Below are 18,962 nucleotides of genomic sequence, written 5' to 3'. Positions count from 1 at the left end.
ATTGTCTCAGCAGAAACAATGTCATTTATTTACACAAAGACAAATGTTATAACATGATAAAAAATACTCTGAAACGCTGAAGAGATAGAACCAAGACTGGTAAAAGTTACAAGATTTCTTTTTCTCAAGGAGAATCTCACATTGGTTTCTTTCAAACAGAATAAATAAAAAAAAGCAAAGAAAATGACAAAAATGAACATTTTGTACAACACGTTACAGGTCATAAATCCACTGTAAAGGACACACTTGAACATAACAGAGCACTCAACAGCTTGCTATATCCACCAAATGTGTTCTTATACAAAAGTCGATCAGTTCCAAGCAACACAAAACCCGAATGAAACATCTCAGCTGTTCTGCTTTATCCTTGTTTGAAAGAAAAATAAAACAACAGGACAGAAGTGTGCCCTGTTGCCCTTATTGTGAAACTGGCTTTGAAAGTGCCATATCAGTTTATATTACACTGGGGAGAAAAGGGGCGGTGATGTTTAACCTCAGTGTGGGAAAAGTCAAAATGACAAGAAAAAGTGCTGCAGACATGGTAACGAGAGAGACCGTCAACGCTGTGATATAGAAAAGGCTGGTCACTCTACCACAAGATCACCAATAGTCCGTAAGTCTGTACAGACTCAGGTGAACTCTACAGCGAGCACAGGGGTGGGGGGCTAGGGGAGGGGGTGACCTCTCAGCATCTCAAACACCCCCTGAAAGCTAGAAAGGGGGATGTACTAGTAAACAGGGTTGGGAGAGGTTAGAAGAAAGTGCGAAATGCAACATATCCTTATTACTGCTAGTGTATTAATGCATAATGTAACACTATTTCTGTACAATAACCCCTGCCATTGTCGTATTTGAAAGCGGGCAGATCTCAAGTGCTGTATTGCTTGCCCTAGGCACATCAGAACAGAGGGATTAAAAGAAAAAAACGACGAGGTTTAAACTGTGCCTGTTGCGTCTGTGGTGAAGGAGAGCATTGGGTCGTGGGTGTGTCCGCCGCACGGGTCACGATTCACTTTGAGGCTATAAGCTAAACGATGCCCATTACAGCCGGAGAGACGCGCGGCCCCTTTGCGCACGAGGGATGGTGACACACACAAGACTCCACGCTCGTTAAAGCTTTCGGAGACTCCGCCCTCAGAAGTACAGTTCATTCAACATGATATCATCGTGACATAATTCAACATTTTCATTTAGTATTTAACATCCTTTTGATTTAAGGTAGCGTTTTTACCATAAAAGGAACGTTTTCCTCAAGTAGTATTGTAAAAAAAAATAATTCTACAGAGATGGACTGATTCATCATTACGAATAATTTGTCAGTTGCCGTTTCATTTTTACCGATCACCTTATTTCCATGAGACTGGCTGCGAGGAAGGGACAGGTTATGCGTCCCCAAGCTGTTCCAACGGCATGAGACATATGTCATGACCGCTCTCCGTCGTTGGGTAAAACCAAGGACCGCCACTTGGCACGTTCGTCTCTTAACTCGCCTTTTTGAAATGAAAATGAGGCAGGTCTCTCAAAGCCGTGACAGCTCGCATCAGAACGCAGTACAAATCCATAAAGGAAACCAGGTACACGCTTCCTGCCACGCCAATGGAAAACTTCTTCCCAGCCTAACAATATGAGGTAAAAGCAAAAGTTTAACCAGTGTTTATCGAACTGGCTCCCAGGGCCCCCCAAGTAGCCCATACTTCTGCTTCCTGATACGTCTTGCAAAGGGGTCATTATTCAAGACCTACGACCATGTTTTTTTTCCTGATAGGGAGCAAAAATGTGAACCGTCTGGAGCCCCCCCGAGGACCAGGTTTGGAAACACTGGCTCATACAACTGCAACACCAAGCGTGTGGGATGGCGATGGAGCCGTAAGTCTTGACTAACGACCCCTTTGCAAGACCACGGCTCTGAGTTCACATCTGAAAGGTGTAAAACCTGTAAATGAGTTTGAGGAAAAAAAAAACCCAAAACAAGAACTATTAAACTATATTGCTATAAATTGTCAGAAGTCCCTCGCATTAGCTGGATTTGAAGCAGCGTCAGTTTGTAGAAGTTGTATGGTCTGTTTCCCTGAAAAACCTACAAGCAACAGCTCATCCGCTCCCCAAAGTTGCCAAGCTACCTAGTCACCATACATTGTATTGCAGCGACAAGAGCAGTCTTTGTAGGACATTAATGCATCAGCAATTTCCTGGACAGCTCCATTCAGGTCATCCAAACCACTGAAACCTGGAGATCTCTCATTCTGAAAGCTTCTACCCCTCTCTGTGTATTGTAACTGAATACATGTGTTGAGTTTCAGAAGAAACTAGAGGACCATTGCCTTGAAGAAGAAGAAAAAAAATCAGGAAAGTGACTACAATGAGAATCATTTACAAAAAGGTTTTGAGTGTACACCCTAAAATTATTTAAATAACAAGAACGTTCCCTTTAAGATCCGAACTGGTTTTTCACCATTTCACCAGAGGAACACTGCACACAATGCAATCATAAAAATCACATGAAATAAAGAAAAGGGAACAAGGATTTTTCAGTAAGGATATTCACAGTAATAGATTACTCAACTGTGCAATTCAGTACATATGTGTATGTGTAAATATATATGTATATATAGCATATATCTATATATATTCTACACATTCTACAAGAAAGCATTTGAATGAACAGACATCGAGGAATGTGCTTTGATCATTTTGAATGGCTGTGTTTTAATATAACCAAAGATTTTATATACTGAAAATATATGGTAAAAGATGGTCACATATTCAAAATCCAACCACATTGCATGGAGACTGAACACCCGAGCAGTGGTAGGAGACGACGTGGAAAAACAGACCTCTCTTTCCAAAGTCAAAAAATATACAATTACTCTTTAAGTCTCAACAATCATAGATCACTAATACCAGTATACACAACATATGAAATATCAATAAATATACATATTTACTAAATAGCAAAATAGCATGGGCACAACAATAAAGCTATTTTCAATGGTGAATTATTCATATTATACAAGTATATCTTCCAGTACACGGTCAAAATGACAGAGTCCATCTTTGTCACTGCTCCTACTTCTCATGTAATATGACAGTTTACATTCCTCTAAATAGTCGCGCTTCCGTTGTTGGAGCATGAATAATTTTTATTGATTGTGTTGCTGTATCCAGCTGCAACAAACTCTTACAAAAAGGGAACTTGCTTCAGCAAAGAGGTCTTTAGTCATCTCTAACTGCACGTCTGAGAGACACATCCATCCATCTCATCACATTCTTTACTTAAAAAAGTGGCTGGGGGAACATCAGTCCTCATTTAACTACAACCGCGTGGAGATCGTCTGTCGAGACGACTGTGAGAGAACGGGCGAGGAAACAGGATGTTAGACGGTCCAAATATAACTCACAGACAGATGTGGAGACTGCGGCATCAGCGGGTCTGAGTTCGGACGTTTGCCAGTCCTGCCTCCTCCGACGGCGGAAAGCTTTGATAAAGTTTGCCCGTTGAGGCTGTCGTTGACCAACGCGATGAGGCGCACGGGAGTCCCAGGCCGGCAGGACCGGGGAGAAGCATGGGCGTCGTGCCCACGGGAGCTCCCACGTCTCCTTTGGGTTGGTGCGTTTCCGGTTGGTGCGAGACGGCGGCTCCTCAGCTGGCACTGTGCGTTGGCACTACGTCAGCTGTCCGCGCTCGCTGGCGGGGCCCGACACAGACGCGCCACGTCTTCCACGGGTGTTTTGGCATGCAGAGTCATTTCTTTATTTGACAAGTTGTATACATCCATTCAATTCCCTTTTTCATGAGGGGGTGTAAAATGATGTAGTGTAGATGTGCCTGTGATCACCTCTCTTTACAGAACTGTTTTGACAAAGGTCGCAATGAGTGAGCTAAAAATGGCGGAATTTCTTAAAAATGTACAGAACCATAAAACAAAATACACTGTACTTATTACATAATACTTTCATACTTCATATTTAGTCTTGATGGTTGGATCGATACTGTCTGTTACACTATGATAACAGTGACTGTTTTCTTTCCTCCCTAACCAATGAAAAAAACCAAAACAACCGCTTCAGGTAACAAATGTGTAATGTGAACACTATTTACAAAATAGACATTAAAAGAGTTGGTCGTTATATTACATATTTCCTCACAAACTGCCACCAAGTGGGCAGTATAAATAAATAATGAGGAAGCAGACAGGGCGGGGCCAGGGACCAGGAGGTGCCCTTTGACCTCATGTAGCACATGATCCCAGGTCCTCAACCAATCACAGTAAAAGATAGGGAAGGGGGGATAGATATAAAGAAAATCATGAACAAGGACAGAGAAAGAGAAAATCCTAGCTATCCTGGCTGCAACATCTGCTGAATTGGCGCTTTTTCTTCAGGAAGTTAAGGCATTTCAATAAAAATGAGAGTAACAAGTGTGTGGATTTTTTTTGTTCCATTTTATTGTTATTATTGTTGTTGTTGTTATTTAAGAAAAGGCACCAAATTCCTCTTGCATTTCAACGCTCACTTTGCTTTGGCAGCCGCAAATACCTCCTCAGACCGAGAAACGGCAGCGTTTATAACGAGCTTGTGTGTCCCTCGTTAACGCTTTGTGGCTGCCCTGGAGGGAGCGATCAGCAAGTGCGGTGCCAGTGAATGTGCGAGAGCGTATTAGTTGGACGGAAAGAAATTATACTTAAAAAAAAAAAAACAGCTGAATGTGTCATGACCCTATTGAACGTCCGCAAGTGAGGAAATAAATATGTTTTCCGGGCGACCGGTATGAGAACCGGGCTCTCTCCGCGGAAACATTCGGCTGCTACAGGGAGAGTGATCTTTTTTTTTCCTTTTCGCAGTGCTTTTGGAAAATACAAAAACACAGACAAACCCTGTCCTGACCCAACACACAGAGTAGACAAAATGGATAGAAATATACAGTGTGTGTGCATGTGTGTGTAGTTACTAGTATATATGCCGTTTCATGTTATACATACAATATATTTGTGCTCTTTTGCACAGTACTGAACAAACAGACAAGTACACTGACAAAATAAAAAAAGAAAACAGAGATAAAAGTTACGCACACTCACGAGAATGAAAGCGACCCCGAGGGCTGGTGCACTCCCGAAAACACTGTGGTTCCTCCTCCCAGACGCATGTGAGTGTACGTTAGTTTGTGCTACTCTCTCCTTACTTCTACTCTCTCCTTACTTCTACTCTCTCCTTACTTCATACCGTACTGCCAGCTTTGGGAGGAGAAAAGTGCGTTAAAAACGACAAACCGCCTTCTGCGCTGTCCAGTCCTCCGAAGCTCCACGCCGCCTCCACCCCGTTAAAAAAAACACCAGCCTGTTTGCGGGGGACAAGCCCCATCCGTCTATCCGTCCGACTCGTCATGTCAGTCAAGCCCTCCGACAGCGTCGGGTGGTGTGAGAGGGGCCTCGACAGAAGAACAGGCCTGCAGTATCTGGGGAGGGGGAGGGAGGAGCAGGGGGTGGAAAGTGATGGGTTCCGCGGTTCGCGACGGGCGTCAGCGCCCCCTACAGCACGGGCTCTTCCTCCATTGGCTCCTCCATGGACCTGCGGGTACAGGAAGACCAGACCACTGAAACGCGGCCTGCTCACAGCCAGCCAATCCACAGCAACGCCTTAGCCCTGCCCACCATAACAGACATCTCAATGACGTGCTACAGAAGATAGCAAGCATTACGATATACATACAAATGAGGAAGTTAATTATACTCTGTGCCAGATGTGTGTGTGTGTGTGTGAGTGTGTGTGTCTTTGACAAAGACAGCAGGCGGTGTGACTGTGAAATACAAGAAGGTCAGCAGAGTTCAGCTGCTGAGCTCACATCACAGCTACAGTAACCATCTCCCTATGTGACTGTGATAAAACGGCACCTAAGAGCTGTCGCTTTACAGCACAAGTGATGTAACTTCCAGCAAAACAAGTCCCTGTTGGTCTTCTGGTCGGGACCCAAAAAAAGTTTGACCTAATATAATAAAGTATTTCAGTCTAAAAGCACTAACTGTGTCAAAAAGGAACACTTAGTTGTTAGTAATGTACCTCAGAAATTTAATACAATGACGACAAAGTGAACAACAGGCATTTTGAAACGCAGATGGAAATTTCCGGAAGCAATGACACACTGGATGGGGGTGTGGTGCACATACCTGCTGGAGTCCTGGATTACGCCCTGCTCGGCGTCCACGGTGAGCGAGGCCATGGCCGAGACTGTGTCGGCCTCCTCCTTCTCCCTTCGCTGAGCCTCCAGCAGCGACAGGCCAGCCGCAGAGCTGAAACGCTGCACTGAGCTCCAGTGCTTGCCTGCGGGGCAGAGGAGGCTGTCACTAAGGAGGACCCTCCCCCACGCACAGACGGCAGCTGGCCTGTCCCTCGAAGGGCTCCACGGGTCCCAGCACTCACTCTGGATCTCGATGACCTTTTCCAGCGAGGTGACGGCTTTAGGACACGGTTTCTGCTGCATCACGCTCTGGGGCAGGGGATCCAGCTGCAAGAGGTGACAACCAGGGGCAGCCATGAGGACACCGGCTGGGCCTATGTGACAGGATGACGGTGGTGTGTGCGGGACGGGGCGGGGCGTACCTCCTCCCCCAGCAAGGCGGACACGCACGACTCTGAGGCGTCGCAGATCGCCGTGAGGTCGTGACCCCCCTCCAGCGCCAGGACGACACGCCCGCCCGCCAACTTCATCAGCTGTTTGGTCAGGTGACCGAAACCTGACAGGCATCATCAGTCAGAAACACTTATAAGCACTTAATTATTTATTATAATTAATTATACATGCTTAATTAAACAATTGAGGGTCAGGGGGTAACCAGTAAATGTGCAGGATATAAAGGTCAGACCACTGGTGAGCCTGCAGGTCACATGCAGCCTGAACAGCGCCCCCTGTAGGCACACACAGTGACGGCGACGTTCACTCACATTTGGCTGTGACAGAGTACCCCCCCAGAGGGGACTGATGGCCCTCGACGGCGTCGAATCCAGCTGACACCAGCACCACGTCCGGGGAGAACTCGTTGGCGATGGGCATCACCACAGTCCTAGGCAAGGTGAGATAAGAAAGGAAGAGAAAGATAGGAGAGAAAGAGAGAGAGAGCATTAGGCAGAAGCCCGCCACAGGGTGGCAGTGTGGGCCAGCAGCTGCGGCAGCTCACACAGCCCGCATGCCAGTGGGGACGGTGGGAGGGGTGTTAACACCCCACGGTCGACTGGCGGTCTTCACCTGCATTGCGACAGGCGAGGCAGTTTCAGATGGCATCCACGGTGCGCAGAACCCCCCTCACACATACCAGACTCACACCGCCCGCGTCACCGCTACAGCGCCTGTCCCTCAGCCGGATCTGTACCTGAAGGCGGTCAGATACTCCACATCCCCCATGGGAGGGTCCACGCCGCCCGTCCACGCAATGTTCACGTTGTAGCCCACTCCCGGGCCAGTCCCCACCTGCGGGCGCAGACACAGAAGTGGACCTGGTCAGTGTCGCTCCGGGGGTCGGGAAGGGGGACGTACTGGAGAAATGCAGCGATTCTTCTCAAACTTCTGAGTGACTGATGCTCAAGAACAGAACAGAACAGATTCCTGCACTACAACAGAGACATCTCAAGTATCGAAATAGTGCAAGTGAAAATATAAATAATAAATAAACACACACAATTCATCTGGATTTGGAGATTCTCGGAAATAGGCAGGTCACAGTGGAAACACAGAAGATCCTCAGCACTGAAAGATTGAAACAGATTCAAAATATACTATCAATTGCCATGAGGTATATATATATGTGTGTGTGTGTGTGTGTGTGTGTGATGATTTATAAGCCGGTAATGGTAATTATAAAACTGGTAATAATGAAATGGAAGCTATGGACCAGCAGTCAGAACTGGTTGATATTTTCTCATTTTCTCAGTACCCTACCCCATAGCAGCATGTTGGAAAATAAAATAGCAGCAATACAAACAAATTAGGCCAAAAAAACCAGAGGGAGGGACAGTGAGACAGGGGGACAGTGAGAGAGGGGGACAGTGGGACAGTGAGACAGTTAGACAGTGAGACAGGGGGACAATGGGACAGTGAGACAGGGGGACAGTGGGACAGTGAGACAGGGGGACAGTGGGACAGTGAGAGAGGGGGACAGTGAGACAGTGGGACAGTGAGAGAGGGGGACAGTGGGACAGTGGGAGAGGGGGACAGTGGGACAGTGAGACAGGGGGACAGTGGGACAGTGAGAGAGGGGGACAGTGAGAGAGGGGGACAGTGGGACAGGGGGACAGTGAGAGAGGGGGACAGTGAGAGAGGGGGACAGTGAGACAGGGGGACAGTGGGACAGTGAGACGGGGACAGTGGGACAGTGGAACACAGGGTGGACCAAGAAAATGAAGGACAACCTCCTCAGGGGCTCCGCTGCCGGGGAAGAAGTTGCCGTCGTCGTAGCGATGCAGGGAGATATAGAGCACGTTGGGGTCGCTGTAGAAGGCCTGCTGGCTGCCATTGCCATGATGGATGTCCTGCAGGAGAGGAGGACTCCGTCAGACACGCCCATCCCCGCCTGCGCAAGGGCGCGCCCTGCAGTCCGAGGGGCCGATACACTCACCCAGTCCACGATGAGGATCTTCCCCACGTTCAACTTCTGCTGAAGCAGCTTGGCAGCGATGGCCACTGAGTTGAAGAAGCAGAAGCCCCTGCATGTGTGAGGGTGACGGAAAGGGACAGGTCAGGCTGGCGATACGCGGCACAGGCCGCCCCCCAACCAGCAACGTCAAGAGAGACAGGGGATACGTACATAGCTGTGGACTCCTCTGCGTGGTGACCGGGGGGACGCACCACCGCAAAGCCGTTCTGTTTGGGAGATGGGGAGGGGGGGGCAGAGGTGCAGTCATTCAATATCACTCAGTTCCTCCATTGCAGAAAGTACGAGGTAGCTTACGGGGACTCGACGGGATGTGGGTGAATAGGCAGGCAGGCAAGCGGGTGGATAGGCGGGCAGTTAAGCTGTCTAGCGGGCAGGTAGGCTGGCAGATAGGCTGGTTAGCGGGCGGGTAGGCTGGCAGATAGGCTGGTTAGCGGGCGGGTAGGCTGGCAGATAGGCTGGTTAGCGGGCGGGTAGGCTGGTTAGCGGGCGGGTAGGCTGGCAGATAGGCTGGTTAGCGGGCGGGTAGGCTGGCAGATAGGCTGGTTAGCGGGCGGGTAGGCTGGTTAGCGGGCGGGTAGGCTGGCAGATAGGCTGGTTAGCGGGCGGGTAGGCTGGCAGATAGGCTGGTTAGCGGGCGGGTAGGCTGGCAGATAGGCTGGTTAGCGGGCGGGTAGGCTGGCAGATAGGCTGGTTAGCGGGCGGGTAGGCTGGCAGATAGGCTGGTTAGCGGGTGGATAGGCGGGCAGTTAAGCTGTCTAGCGGGCGGGTAGGCTGGCAGATAGGCTGGTTAGCGGGCGGGTAGGCTGGCAGATAGGCTGGTTAGCGGGCGGGTAGGCTGGTTAGCGGGCGGGTAGGCTGGTTAGCGGGCGGGTAGGCTGGTTAGCGGGCGGGTAGGCTGGTTAGCGGGCGGGTAGGCTGGCAGGCGGGCATATAGGCAGGCTAGGGGCGAGTAGGCAGGCAGGGAGGTGGGTAAGTGGCCGGGCAGGCAGGGAGGTGGGTAGGCGGCCAGGTAGGTGGGCAAACGGGCAGGTAGGCGGCCAGGTAGGTGGGCAAACGGGCAGGCAGGCGGGTGGGCAGGCAGGCGGGCACATGGGCACCAGGTGCATTTACCTTGAGCTCTCCAGCAGCCACCTTGAAGGCCAGCTCAATGACGCAGCCCACCGCCATGCGCACTGCGCTGGAAGAGTGCATCTCATTCCACACTGTGTCACTGTCCACCTGCAGGGGGCAGCAGTCAGATGCCACAGGGCACTCAGCACTTCTTTGCCGAGGCAATGTCCCTCATACTATAAAAGCTTCTACGTTTCAGTAATCACACATTCCTATATTAAGACTCTTGAAAAGACTCTTTTTTTTGCATCATACTGAAGGAAAAAAGGTAAAACAAATGGAATACCTTTCTGTATATACCTTATATAATTTAACTTTTAAGGGAGGTAAGTAAATCTTCTGCAGTTATGCTTGTTATGAAAAACTGCATTACTGCCACCGTGCTGCACTGCAGTGTAAAAGCAGATCTGAGTCACAGTCAGGAAGGAGCCAATCAGAATCTGGCTGTACCAAAGGGGCTAAAACCATGGCTGGGTGTGGACGTCACGCCAACCCCAAAGCACGTAACCCTCCGAGGCTTGAACCCCGCCCCCCCCCCCCCTTCCTATGCCCCTATGACTCACCCCGATGCCTCCGCAGGGCAGCACCGCGTACATCTTCTGGCTGATGGGACCTGGAAGAGACAGAGCAGACATGAGAGGAAAGGTCAGGGAGCAGAATGACCGCGTCCACAGACCCCTCCTTGTTTTTGCTGCAGCAGAAGTTCAGCTCAGTGTAACTCTGACAGAAACGGTGACGCCAATAACAGCACAAGCAGTTTTATTAAAATTACTACACAGGAGAATCATCTTACTGGGATTATTTATACGAGGAAGCACATACAGCAGATATGCCTTAAAAATATATGCAAACATATATACACAAACTCATACGTGTCTGTGATAACCAAATCAAATACTGCACGTACACATGCAGGGAGCAGGAATCGAGCCCCCAGTCCTTGAGATGTGAACCCACTATGCCCCCACATACATATATATAAACAGATAAATATATACTGCATGCACTAAATGCACATCAAAAACCATCACCGTCGAACACTGCAGAGTTAAAGGTCAAGGGCTCTACCCTAAAACTGAGCTTCCGTCTGCCTGATTAGTGTCCTTTTCAGTGCTTACAATCTGGTGTTCTTGACATAAATCATTTATTACAAAGTGAATAATTAATCTCACACAGGTGGCACAGGAAAGCTGAAATTCACATATACGCAGCCCCTCCCAAAGCTGAGGGTGATCATGTATCAGAAATTAATCGAAATTTTTCAACTTCAACCTGCACTCAGACCATAAAGATCATCTTCCACTGATCCGTTTTATAAAACTTGGGTCAAATGTTCGACATCACAGGCGGGGACCACAGTCACCTCGCGGATGACCTCACACCCGCAAAGGGAGCCATCTCGGACTCCAGCGTGGAAAGGACGCTGTTCACATCTGGACCCACCATCAAGGTTTCACAAACAGAACGCGATGATTCACGGTCGGAGGAGGGGGGTGGCAGTGGTGGGGGCTCACATCTCCCAGGGCTAAAAATACACCTGGCCATCAGAGGCACTCATCGTTCAGAACACATCAAGCTGTGTATGAGTGTGTGACCAAAGGCTGCTCTGCAGAGTCGAGACCTTGGAGAGTCTGTGATGCAGCCTGCATTTATCATTCAGGAGTTGTCCGCACGCCCACATGAGCTTGCTCAGAGAGACACGCACACACTCGGCTCACACACTCGTTACGGCACACAAAGACACACATTCCCCCCAAGCACACCCATGCACGAACAGAGATGATGATTCACCTAAGAGCTTTTTGCTGTCCAGCTTCTGCCTGTTGAGAGGACTGGTGCCATATAGCAGGGCGTGATGTTCTGAATGGACCGTCTGGATCTCGTCTAGGGTAGCTTTCCTTCCCCGGATCCTCTGCTTAGACAACACGCTCATATATAAACCCAATCATATAAAGGATCCCAGATTGAAGATTAAGACTGATTGTCCTATAGTCCTCCGACCAGCAGGGGGCCCCGCCCTCACCTCGCAGCGATTGAGCAGCCCCGTCTCTTGCAGCCGTGACCACACGCTCTGGATCCTCCCGGCGTGCTCTGGGTGTATGTTCGTGTTCCCGCACATGCACTGGTGCTTCAGCATGAACGTGTCGTACACCACACCTGTGATGGTTGAAGGAGACCATTCATATTACCAGCCATAACCAACATTTCCTGTCATATCTACATAGTCCACGTCACGTTTGTGCAGCACTGTTCCCATCGTTCATTTAAGCGATAAATCCCAGCTTCTGTTTCAGTGCCCTTTAACCTAGAGTGTAATAAGCTGCTTCCCATGTTCATCCTGATTTCCTGATTCATCCCATCTTCGATGCTGCATGTTCTGACCAGGCCTTCATAAAAGCTACACAGACGAGGTGCCCCTGCACAAAGGTGTCACTCTCTCCCCGCTACATCTGCTGTAATTTAATAGGTGACCATTAGAAAGGAAAGCCCTATTCAAACAGACATTAGGCTACAGGCTGGCTGGGTGACCATTACCCAGCAAACAGGATGACGTCATATTTATCAGAGCCAGGGAGGATACAGGCACACTGGTATGACATTACTGCTGTGTGATTACTGACCGAATCGAGCAAGTTCCAGTGCAGTCTCACCTGTAGTGAAGAGAGGCTTCACAGCAAGTTCACTCATGGGGGGGCCTTTAAGGTTGGCCGAGGCCGGGGAGGACTGGGCCCTTCCCAAAGGCCTGTGGGGCATGCCGGTGATCGACAAGGACGCCTGGAAAAGGTGGAGCTGCTGCAGGTGCTGCTGGTCTGAAAACTGTAGTGGGGGGGGGGGGGGGGGGGGGGGTAGAGAATGATGGATCGAAAGGAGTAAGACCAATTGTGAGCAGATTCTAAATACAGATACTTATTACCCAGATCATACTGGGAGAAAAAAGAAAAACTATGAATCCATTGTGCTGCACACTGCCCATCAAAGGAGAGAAACTGCATGAGGCAGGGCAGGGCGGCCGAGTGGGGCGGGGAGGGCGAGTGGGGCGGGGAGGGCGGGACTAGCCGCTCAAGACAGAGTAGCACCTTATATGTGCAGCTCGGCGACTGCCTGATGGGGCTGCGCTTTGTCAGCCAGGGGCTGCGTCTGCACTGCCTCTGTAAACATGCGGGCGAGCAAGCAGGATCTGCGCTCTGTCAGGATGCTCAGCACTGAGCCCCCAGGCTCGGGGCTGTGGGGGGGCGGGGGGGGGGAATGATGGGTAACACACACACACAGCGGTCCCTGTCCGTGGCTCGCCGGAGAGACACGGGAAGAGTGCTTGACTGCGCGTTTGAAGCGGCAGTGCGGCGCCCCCCCCCTCCTCCTCGTTATGAATGGGCAGCCAACACCGAGGGAGGGGCTGCAGAACAGGCTTACTCTCCCCCATTGAGATTCACGCCTCTGTCCTCCATGAGCTCATCTGTATTCAGGGGGAGCAGCGGATGAGGAGAACAGTATTAAGGACAGAGAGAAGACAGACATTTGGGGGGGGGGCCGGGGGGGGACGAGTCTGCAGGGAGGGGCTCTGCGTTTCTGCGGCTGACTTCAATAACGTCCTTAAGGCTGCGATTTTGGGCCATGCTGCCCGATACGCGACACACGTAACAGACACGCGACACACGTAACAGACACGCGTGCACGTTGCCGTTTTAAAAGTGCGGCTGTGAAGACCTCGAATCCTGGTGGGCTAATATTGGGGGGGGGGGGAACAAGGAGATGGGAGTTTGTGCGTGTGTGGGGGGGCGGGGGCAGAGCATTAGTCATCCAGAGATGAGTCAGAGACGAGCCCATTCACAGTCCTGTACTCACTGAGACGGGAAAGCGAGGTGGGAGGGGCCAGTGTGTGCGTGTGAGAAAGAGAGAGTGACCAAGCGGGGGGGCTCACACCCCCCCCAGACCCTCCTCTGACATTTCGCTGGCTGACAGCGGCACTGCTGAAGGGCTCACTGTGCCTACGATGTCCACACACTCACCACCTTGCGCCTCATCTAGTGGTGACAGGAAACACGTCTACGCCGAGCTGCCCCATTAGCTCATTTTTATTGACAACCCCGCTGCACACACACACACACACACACACACACACACACGTGCAAACACACACACGCTGCATTAATGCACCTGTGATTCCAGCCTTGGAGAGATAAGCACTGATTATATGAGCAGCATGCCCCCCCCTCGGCCGGCGTGGCCCACCCTTCCCCAGCAGAACTGAACTGAGCTGTCTGTCACTTTTTCATTAGCGGGACAAACAGCGCCGCGGCCACTGGGGGGCGACCAGCACAGCCGCCGCACATCCAGCCGCACTCTGACTCATGGGGATGAGTCACCTGAAGGCGGGGGAATCTGAACAACACCCCCCCCCCCCCCACCGCCCCGCTATCGAACCTCTTCGCTATTGTCTGTACATATTCAATGGACGAGGACGGCTCGTTTCAGGAGACCCGACCCCACACCCCATGTGATTCACTGCTGCTGTTGCTCACCTTTCCTCATCTGCGGGGTGCACACAAGCAGCGACTGGGCCAATCTCAGATCCCTTGACTGCACTTCCTGCTAAGCAATCTTCAAGGACATTGAAATGCAAACGCCTGTGTGCAGGAGAGGCTGTCCCACAGAGAGCCTGATCACCGACGCCCTGCTGGCTTTCAAATTCCATGAATTATTTCTTTCTAACACCTAAGTTTGTGGATCCGGATTTTGCCGGAGTCACGAGCCGCCAAAGCCCGAGCTAAACGGGCAGATTAGCATAAACACAATAAGAGCGCAGGCATCTCGACGGACGCCCGCGGCACTCCAGCCCACGCGTGTCACATTTGGGCCCCTGGCTCCTTCTGCTATTTTTATCGCTCTGACGTGCCTTTTTAAAAATACGAACGTGAGGCGGATCTCGCCACGTGTTCGGGAAGTGCCAAGGTGCAGCTCTGTGTCCTGGAGAGGAGATCCGCCATAAACGGTGCGGAGAAATAACCAATAACTGGGCACCAGAAGAGAAAAAGTTTTTATGGTGATCATATAAACTCATCACCTGGGAGTAGGGGATGCCGTGCTCATCATCCTCACGCAGCTCGTCCTCGTCCTCATCTTCCTCCACGTCACTCTCCGTGTTCTCGTCCTTCAGCGTGATTGGCTCTGAGAGAGATGAGACTTCGCCCGGCCTATCGGACGGCAGTTCCTGGCCCTCCCTCATCAGCTCCAGGCCCTCGATCCGGTCCTCCTGCATCTCGGCCGTCTCCGTCAGCTCCTCCTCCGTCTCTTCCGGGTGGCTTGGGGGCTGACGAGGCAGCTCCGTGCCTTTGGAGAGCATCTTTGGGGAAGGAAGGGGGGGAGGGGGGGTCGTTTTAGCCTTGGCTGTCTGTAAAATCACTGCGAGGTCATGGCACCCCACAGTTAGTCATCAGGCAGTGCCGGATAAACAAGTCCGAGGACAGCAGCATGACCATGTCACATATTACAGCTGTGTACATGCTTGTCATCAGATCAGACGTCAGCATGCCCAACCTAAGACCTCACCTGTACCGAAATAATTAAAAAGAGAAAAATACTAACTACAGGCAGACAATCAGAGGCGAAAATAAGCGCAAACACGCAGGCAAGACGGGCGGAAGGCACGCTCCTCACGCCCACCTTGTTGAGCTGGATCTGCTGCTGGTACTGCTTCTGCTTCTCCAGGAAGTGCTGGTGCTGCTGTTGCATGACCAGGTGCTGCAGGGCCTGCGGACTCTGGGGCAGCGGCGCTGACTGCGTGCGGCTCAGCGGTCGGTGCCGCGGCAGCTTGTTCACCGTCCGCATGCCGGACGACGTCCGCTCGCCACCCACCAGGGGCGACTGCCCGTAGATCGGCACTGCAGAGGGGACACACATAATGGGAATGTCACACACTGGACATCTCATACCGCGACTAACAGGCCCCGCAGAGGGACACACATAATGGGAATGCCACACGCTGGACATCTCATACCGCGACTAACAGGCAGTGCAGAGGGACACACATAATGGGAATGTCACACGCTGGACATCTCATACTGCGACTAACAGATGCTCCATGGGTCGTCAGCATCCGTATGTGTTAGCCTGTGACAGCTGGCTGCCAGTGCATTAGTATGTGTGGGGGAGGACCTGGGGGGGCTTCCAGGTCTGTGGGGCACCAGGGACACAGGGTTCATGAGGGTGCTGTTAGAAGGGAAGGTGTGTACAGACAGGGAACAGGTAAGAGAAACGAGTGGTGTGCAGGTGAGGCTGGGGAGCAGAGGTGTATACAGACGAGAGGGTGTACAGGTGAGGCTGGGGGGCAGAGGGGTATACAGACGAGAGGGTGTACAGGTGAGGCTGGGGGGCAGAGGTGTATACAGACGAGAGGGTGTACAGGTGAGGCTGGGGGGCAGAGGTGTATACAGACGAGACGGTGTGCAGGTGAGGCTGGGGATCAGAGGTGTATACAGACGAGAGGGTGTACAGGTGAGGCTGGGGAGCAGAGGTGTATACAGACGAGAGGGTGTATAGGTGAGGCTGGGGGGCAGAGGTGTATACAGACGAGAGGGTGTACAGGTGAGGCTGGGGGGCAGAGGTGTATACAGACGAGAGGGTGTACAGGTGAGGCTGGGGGGCAGAGGTGTATACAGACGAGAGGGTGTGCAGGTGAGGCTGGGGGGCAGAGGTGTATACAGACGAGAGGGTGTGCAGGTGAGGCTGGGGGGCACAGATGTATACAGACGAGAGGGTGTACAGGTGAGGCTGGGGGGCAGAGGTGTATACAGACGAGAGGGTGTGCAGGTGAGGCTGGGGGGCAGAGGGGTATACAGACGAGAGGGTGTACAGGTGAGGCTGGGGGGCAGAGGTGTATACAGACGAGAGGGTGTGCAGGTGAGGCTGGGGGGCAGAGGTGTATACAGACGAGAGGGTGTACAGGTGAGGCTGGGGAGCAGAGGTGTATACAGACGAGAGGGTGTGCAGGTGAGGCTGGGGGGCAGAGGTGTATACAGACGAGAGGGTGTGCAGGTGAGGCTGGGGGGCAGAGGTGTATACAGACGAGAGGGTGTACAGGTAAGGCTGGGGGGCAGAGGTGTATACAGATGAGAGGGTGTACAGGTGAGGCTGGGGGGCAGAGGTGTATACAGATGAGAGGGTGTACAGGTGAGGCTGGGGGGCAGAGGTGTATACAGACGAGAGGGTGTGCAGGTGAGGCTGGGGGGCAGAGGTGTATACAGACGAGAGGGTGTGCAGGTGAGGCTGGGGGGCACAGATGTATACAGACGAGAGGGTGTACAGGTGAGGCTGGGGGGCAGAGGTGTATACAGACGAGAGGGTGTGCAGGTGAGGCTGGGGGGCAGAGGTGTATACAGATGAGAGGGTGTGCAGGTGAGGTTGGGGGGCAGAGGTGTATACAGACGAGAGGGTGTACAGGTGAGGCTGGGGGGCAGAGGGGTATACAGACGAGAGGGTGTACAGGTGAGGCTGGGGGGCAGAGGTGTATACAGACGAGAGGGTGTGCAGGTGAGGCTGGGGGGCAGAGGTGTATACAGACGAGAGGGTGTACAGGTGAGGCTGGGGGGCAGAGGGGTATACAGACGAGAGGGTGTACAGGTGAGGCTGGGGGGCAGAGGTGTATACAGACGAGAGGGTGTGCAGGTGAGGCTGGGGGGCAGAGGTGTATACAGACGAGAGGGTGTACAGGTGAGGCTGGGGGGCAGAGGTGTATACAGACGAGAGGGTGTACAGGTGAGGCTGGGGGGCAGAGGTGTATACAGACGAGAGGGTGTACAGGTGAGGCTGGGGGGCAGAGGTGTATACAGACGAGACGGTGTGCAGGTGAGGCTGGGGATCAGAGGTGTATACAGACGAGAGGGTGTACAGGTGAGGCTGGGGGGCAGAGGTGTATACAGACGAGAGGGTGTACAGGTGAGGCTGGGGGGCAGAGGTGTATACAGACGAGAGGGTGTACAGGTGAGGCTGGGGATCAGAGGTGTATACAGACGAGAGGGTGTACAGGTGAGGCTGGGGAGCAGAGGTGTATACAGACGAGAGGGTGTATAGGTGAGGCTGGGGGGCAGAGGTGTATACAGACGAGAGGGTGTACAGGTGAGGTGAGAGGGGCACCTGCAAGCAGCGCACTCTGCTGGCGGGCCTGTTCCAGCAGTAACACGTGTTGCAGCAGGGATGAGTGGCCATGGCTGTTGGCCGGCGCCGGCTCGGCGTCATGGGGCACGCCGGGTGGCAGGCACGCGGGCAGGGATGAGGCGCTAACAAAGGCCCCTGTCAGGGCGCCCCCCTGCCGCATGGTCTGGATGGCCTGGCGCTCCGCCTCCTGCTGGGCGGACAGTTTCTGTGGGGGCTGGAAGAAAGGAGGACATGCTGAATGGTCAGAACACCCTCCGAGCAAAGTACCACCAAAAGAAGTAGGTGTCACATGATCGGAAGCTAATGACACTTCTGCTAGAGGTAGATGAAGCAAACGGCACGTCAGCTTGATGTGTGACCAGGCGTCTTCCTGCCTCTCAGTGGCATTACTGTTGTCTGAACCAACTAAGCTGGTGATCCGGAAGCCGCTGACTGTGTGAAGTAATTATGTGGAATTCAAGCTTACGGACTGACAGCCGCAAAGTGCTGACAGCTCCCAGGGGGACGGACACACTTACGATACCAAGAAGCCACCGTGTCACTGAGAACTCCCTGGAGAAATTCGGGGGGGCGGCCGGGGCAGCACTTACAGCGATGCTGGAGCTGGCGGCCGTCACAGAGGCTGGGAGGCCCAGGGAGATGTTGGGCAGCGAGGGGGAGGTGTACAGGCTGAGCTGGCTGGCAGATCCATCCACGCTCATGGTCTGGTGCTGGGAGCGTAGGTGCTGTGGGGAGGGGGGCAAGCAATCTTTTGGCATAAACTCAATGCTCAATGGAAAAGCTTTCTTTTTGCGTCATCATTTACACAAAACAAGCTGAGCACCTTACTGGGCAATAAACGGCTCAGTATTCAGTGTCCCATTACGTGACCCTCCCCCCCCGTCTAGGGTGATGTGACCTCCTCTTCCTATAAACAGTGCTTTGCACTTTCTTATGATCTTTCCCGAGGATGATTTCAGCCCTGGAATTGTCGAAGGCCAGCGGACCCCACTGAAAACACTCCATAGGTGTGAACAAGGCTGGCTGACATGAATCACATCAAACCTGCTGGTCTGTAGA

General features: G+C 52.2%; 1 protein-coding gene across 10 annotated transcripts in view; it reads right to left on the bottom strand.

Moving 5' to 3' along the window:
- Window position 1: 1 nt before the first annotated feature.
- hdac5 (histone deacetylase 5) overlaps window positions 2-18,962 on the bottom strand; it is a 66,169-nt gene continuing 47,208 nt past the window's right edge. For 8 of the 10 annotated variants that reach the window (XM_072712424.1, XM_072712425.1, XM_072712428.1 and 5 more), the window contains 18 exons: window positions 18,494-18,628; window positions 17,883-18,117; window positions 15,414-15,631; window positions 14,815-15,093; window positions 12,404-12,569; window positions 11,776-11,909; window positions 11,544-11,667; window positions 10,316-10,365; window positions 9,753-9,860; window positions 8,793-8,848; window positions 8,604-8,691; window positions 8,398-8,517; window positions 7,362-7,459; window positions 6,937-7,055; window positions 6,595-6,728; window positions 6,415-6,499; window positions 6,162-6,315; window positions 2-5,565 (listed from right to left, as the gene is read on the bottom strand). In XM_072712424.1, coding sequence (XP_072568525.1) covers window positions 5,526-5,565; window positions 6,162-6,315; window positions 6,415-6,499; window positions 6,595-6,728; window positions 6,937-7,055; window positions 7,362-7,459; window positions 8,398-8,517; window positions 8,604-8,691; window positions 8,793-8,848; window positions 9,753-9,860; window positions 10,316-10,365; window positions 11,544-11,667; window positions 11,776-11,909; window positions 12,404-12,569; window positions 14,815-15,093; window positions 15,414-15,631; window positions 17,883-18,117; window positions 18,494-18,628 — 2,343 coding nt within the window. In that variant the 3' untranslated portion in view covers window positions 2-5,525. The remainder of the gene's footprint in view (window positions 5,566-6,161; window positions 6,316-6,414; window positions 6,500-6,594; window positions 6,729-6,936; window positions 7,056-7,361; window positions 7,460-8,397; window positions 8,518-8,603; window positions 8,692-8,792; window positions 8,849-9,752; window positions 9,861-10,315; window positions 10,366-11,543; window positions 11,668-11,775; window positions 11,910-12,403; window positions 12,570-14,814; window positions 15,094-15,413; window positions 15,632-17,882; window positions 18,118-18,493; window positions 18,629-18,962) is intronic. The other 2 variants (XM_072712423.1, XM_072712419.1) reach the window with 1 other exon arrangement.

This window comes from Paramormyrops kingsleyae, chromosome 5, assembly GCF_048594095.1.
Source record: "Paramormyrops kingsleyae isolate MSU_618 chromosome 5, PKINGS_0.4, whole genome shotgun sequence".
Lineage (NCBI taxonomy): Eukaryota > Metazoa > Chordata > Actinopteri > Osteoglossiformes > Mormyridae > Paramormyrops > Paramormyrops kingsleyae.
Note: the sequence above shows the minus strand (reverse complement) of the source record. Positions and strands in the feature narration are given on the sequence as shown.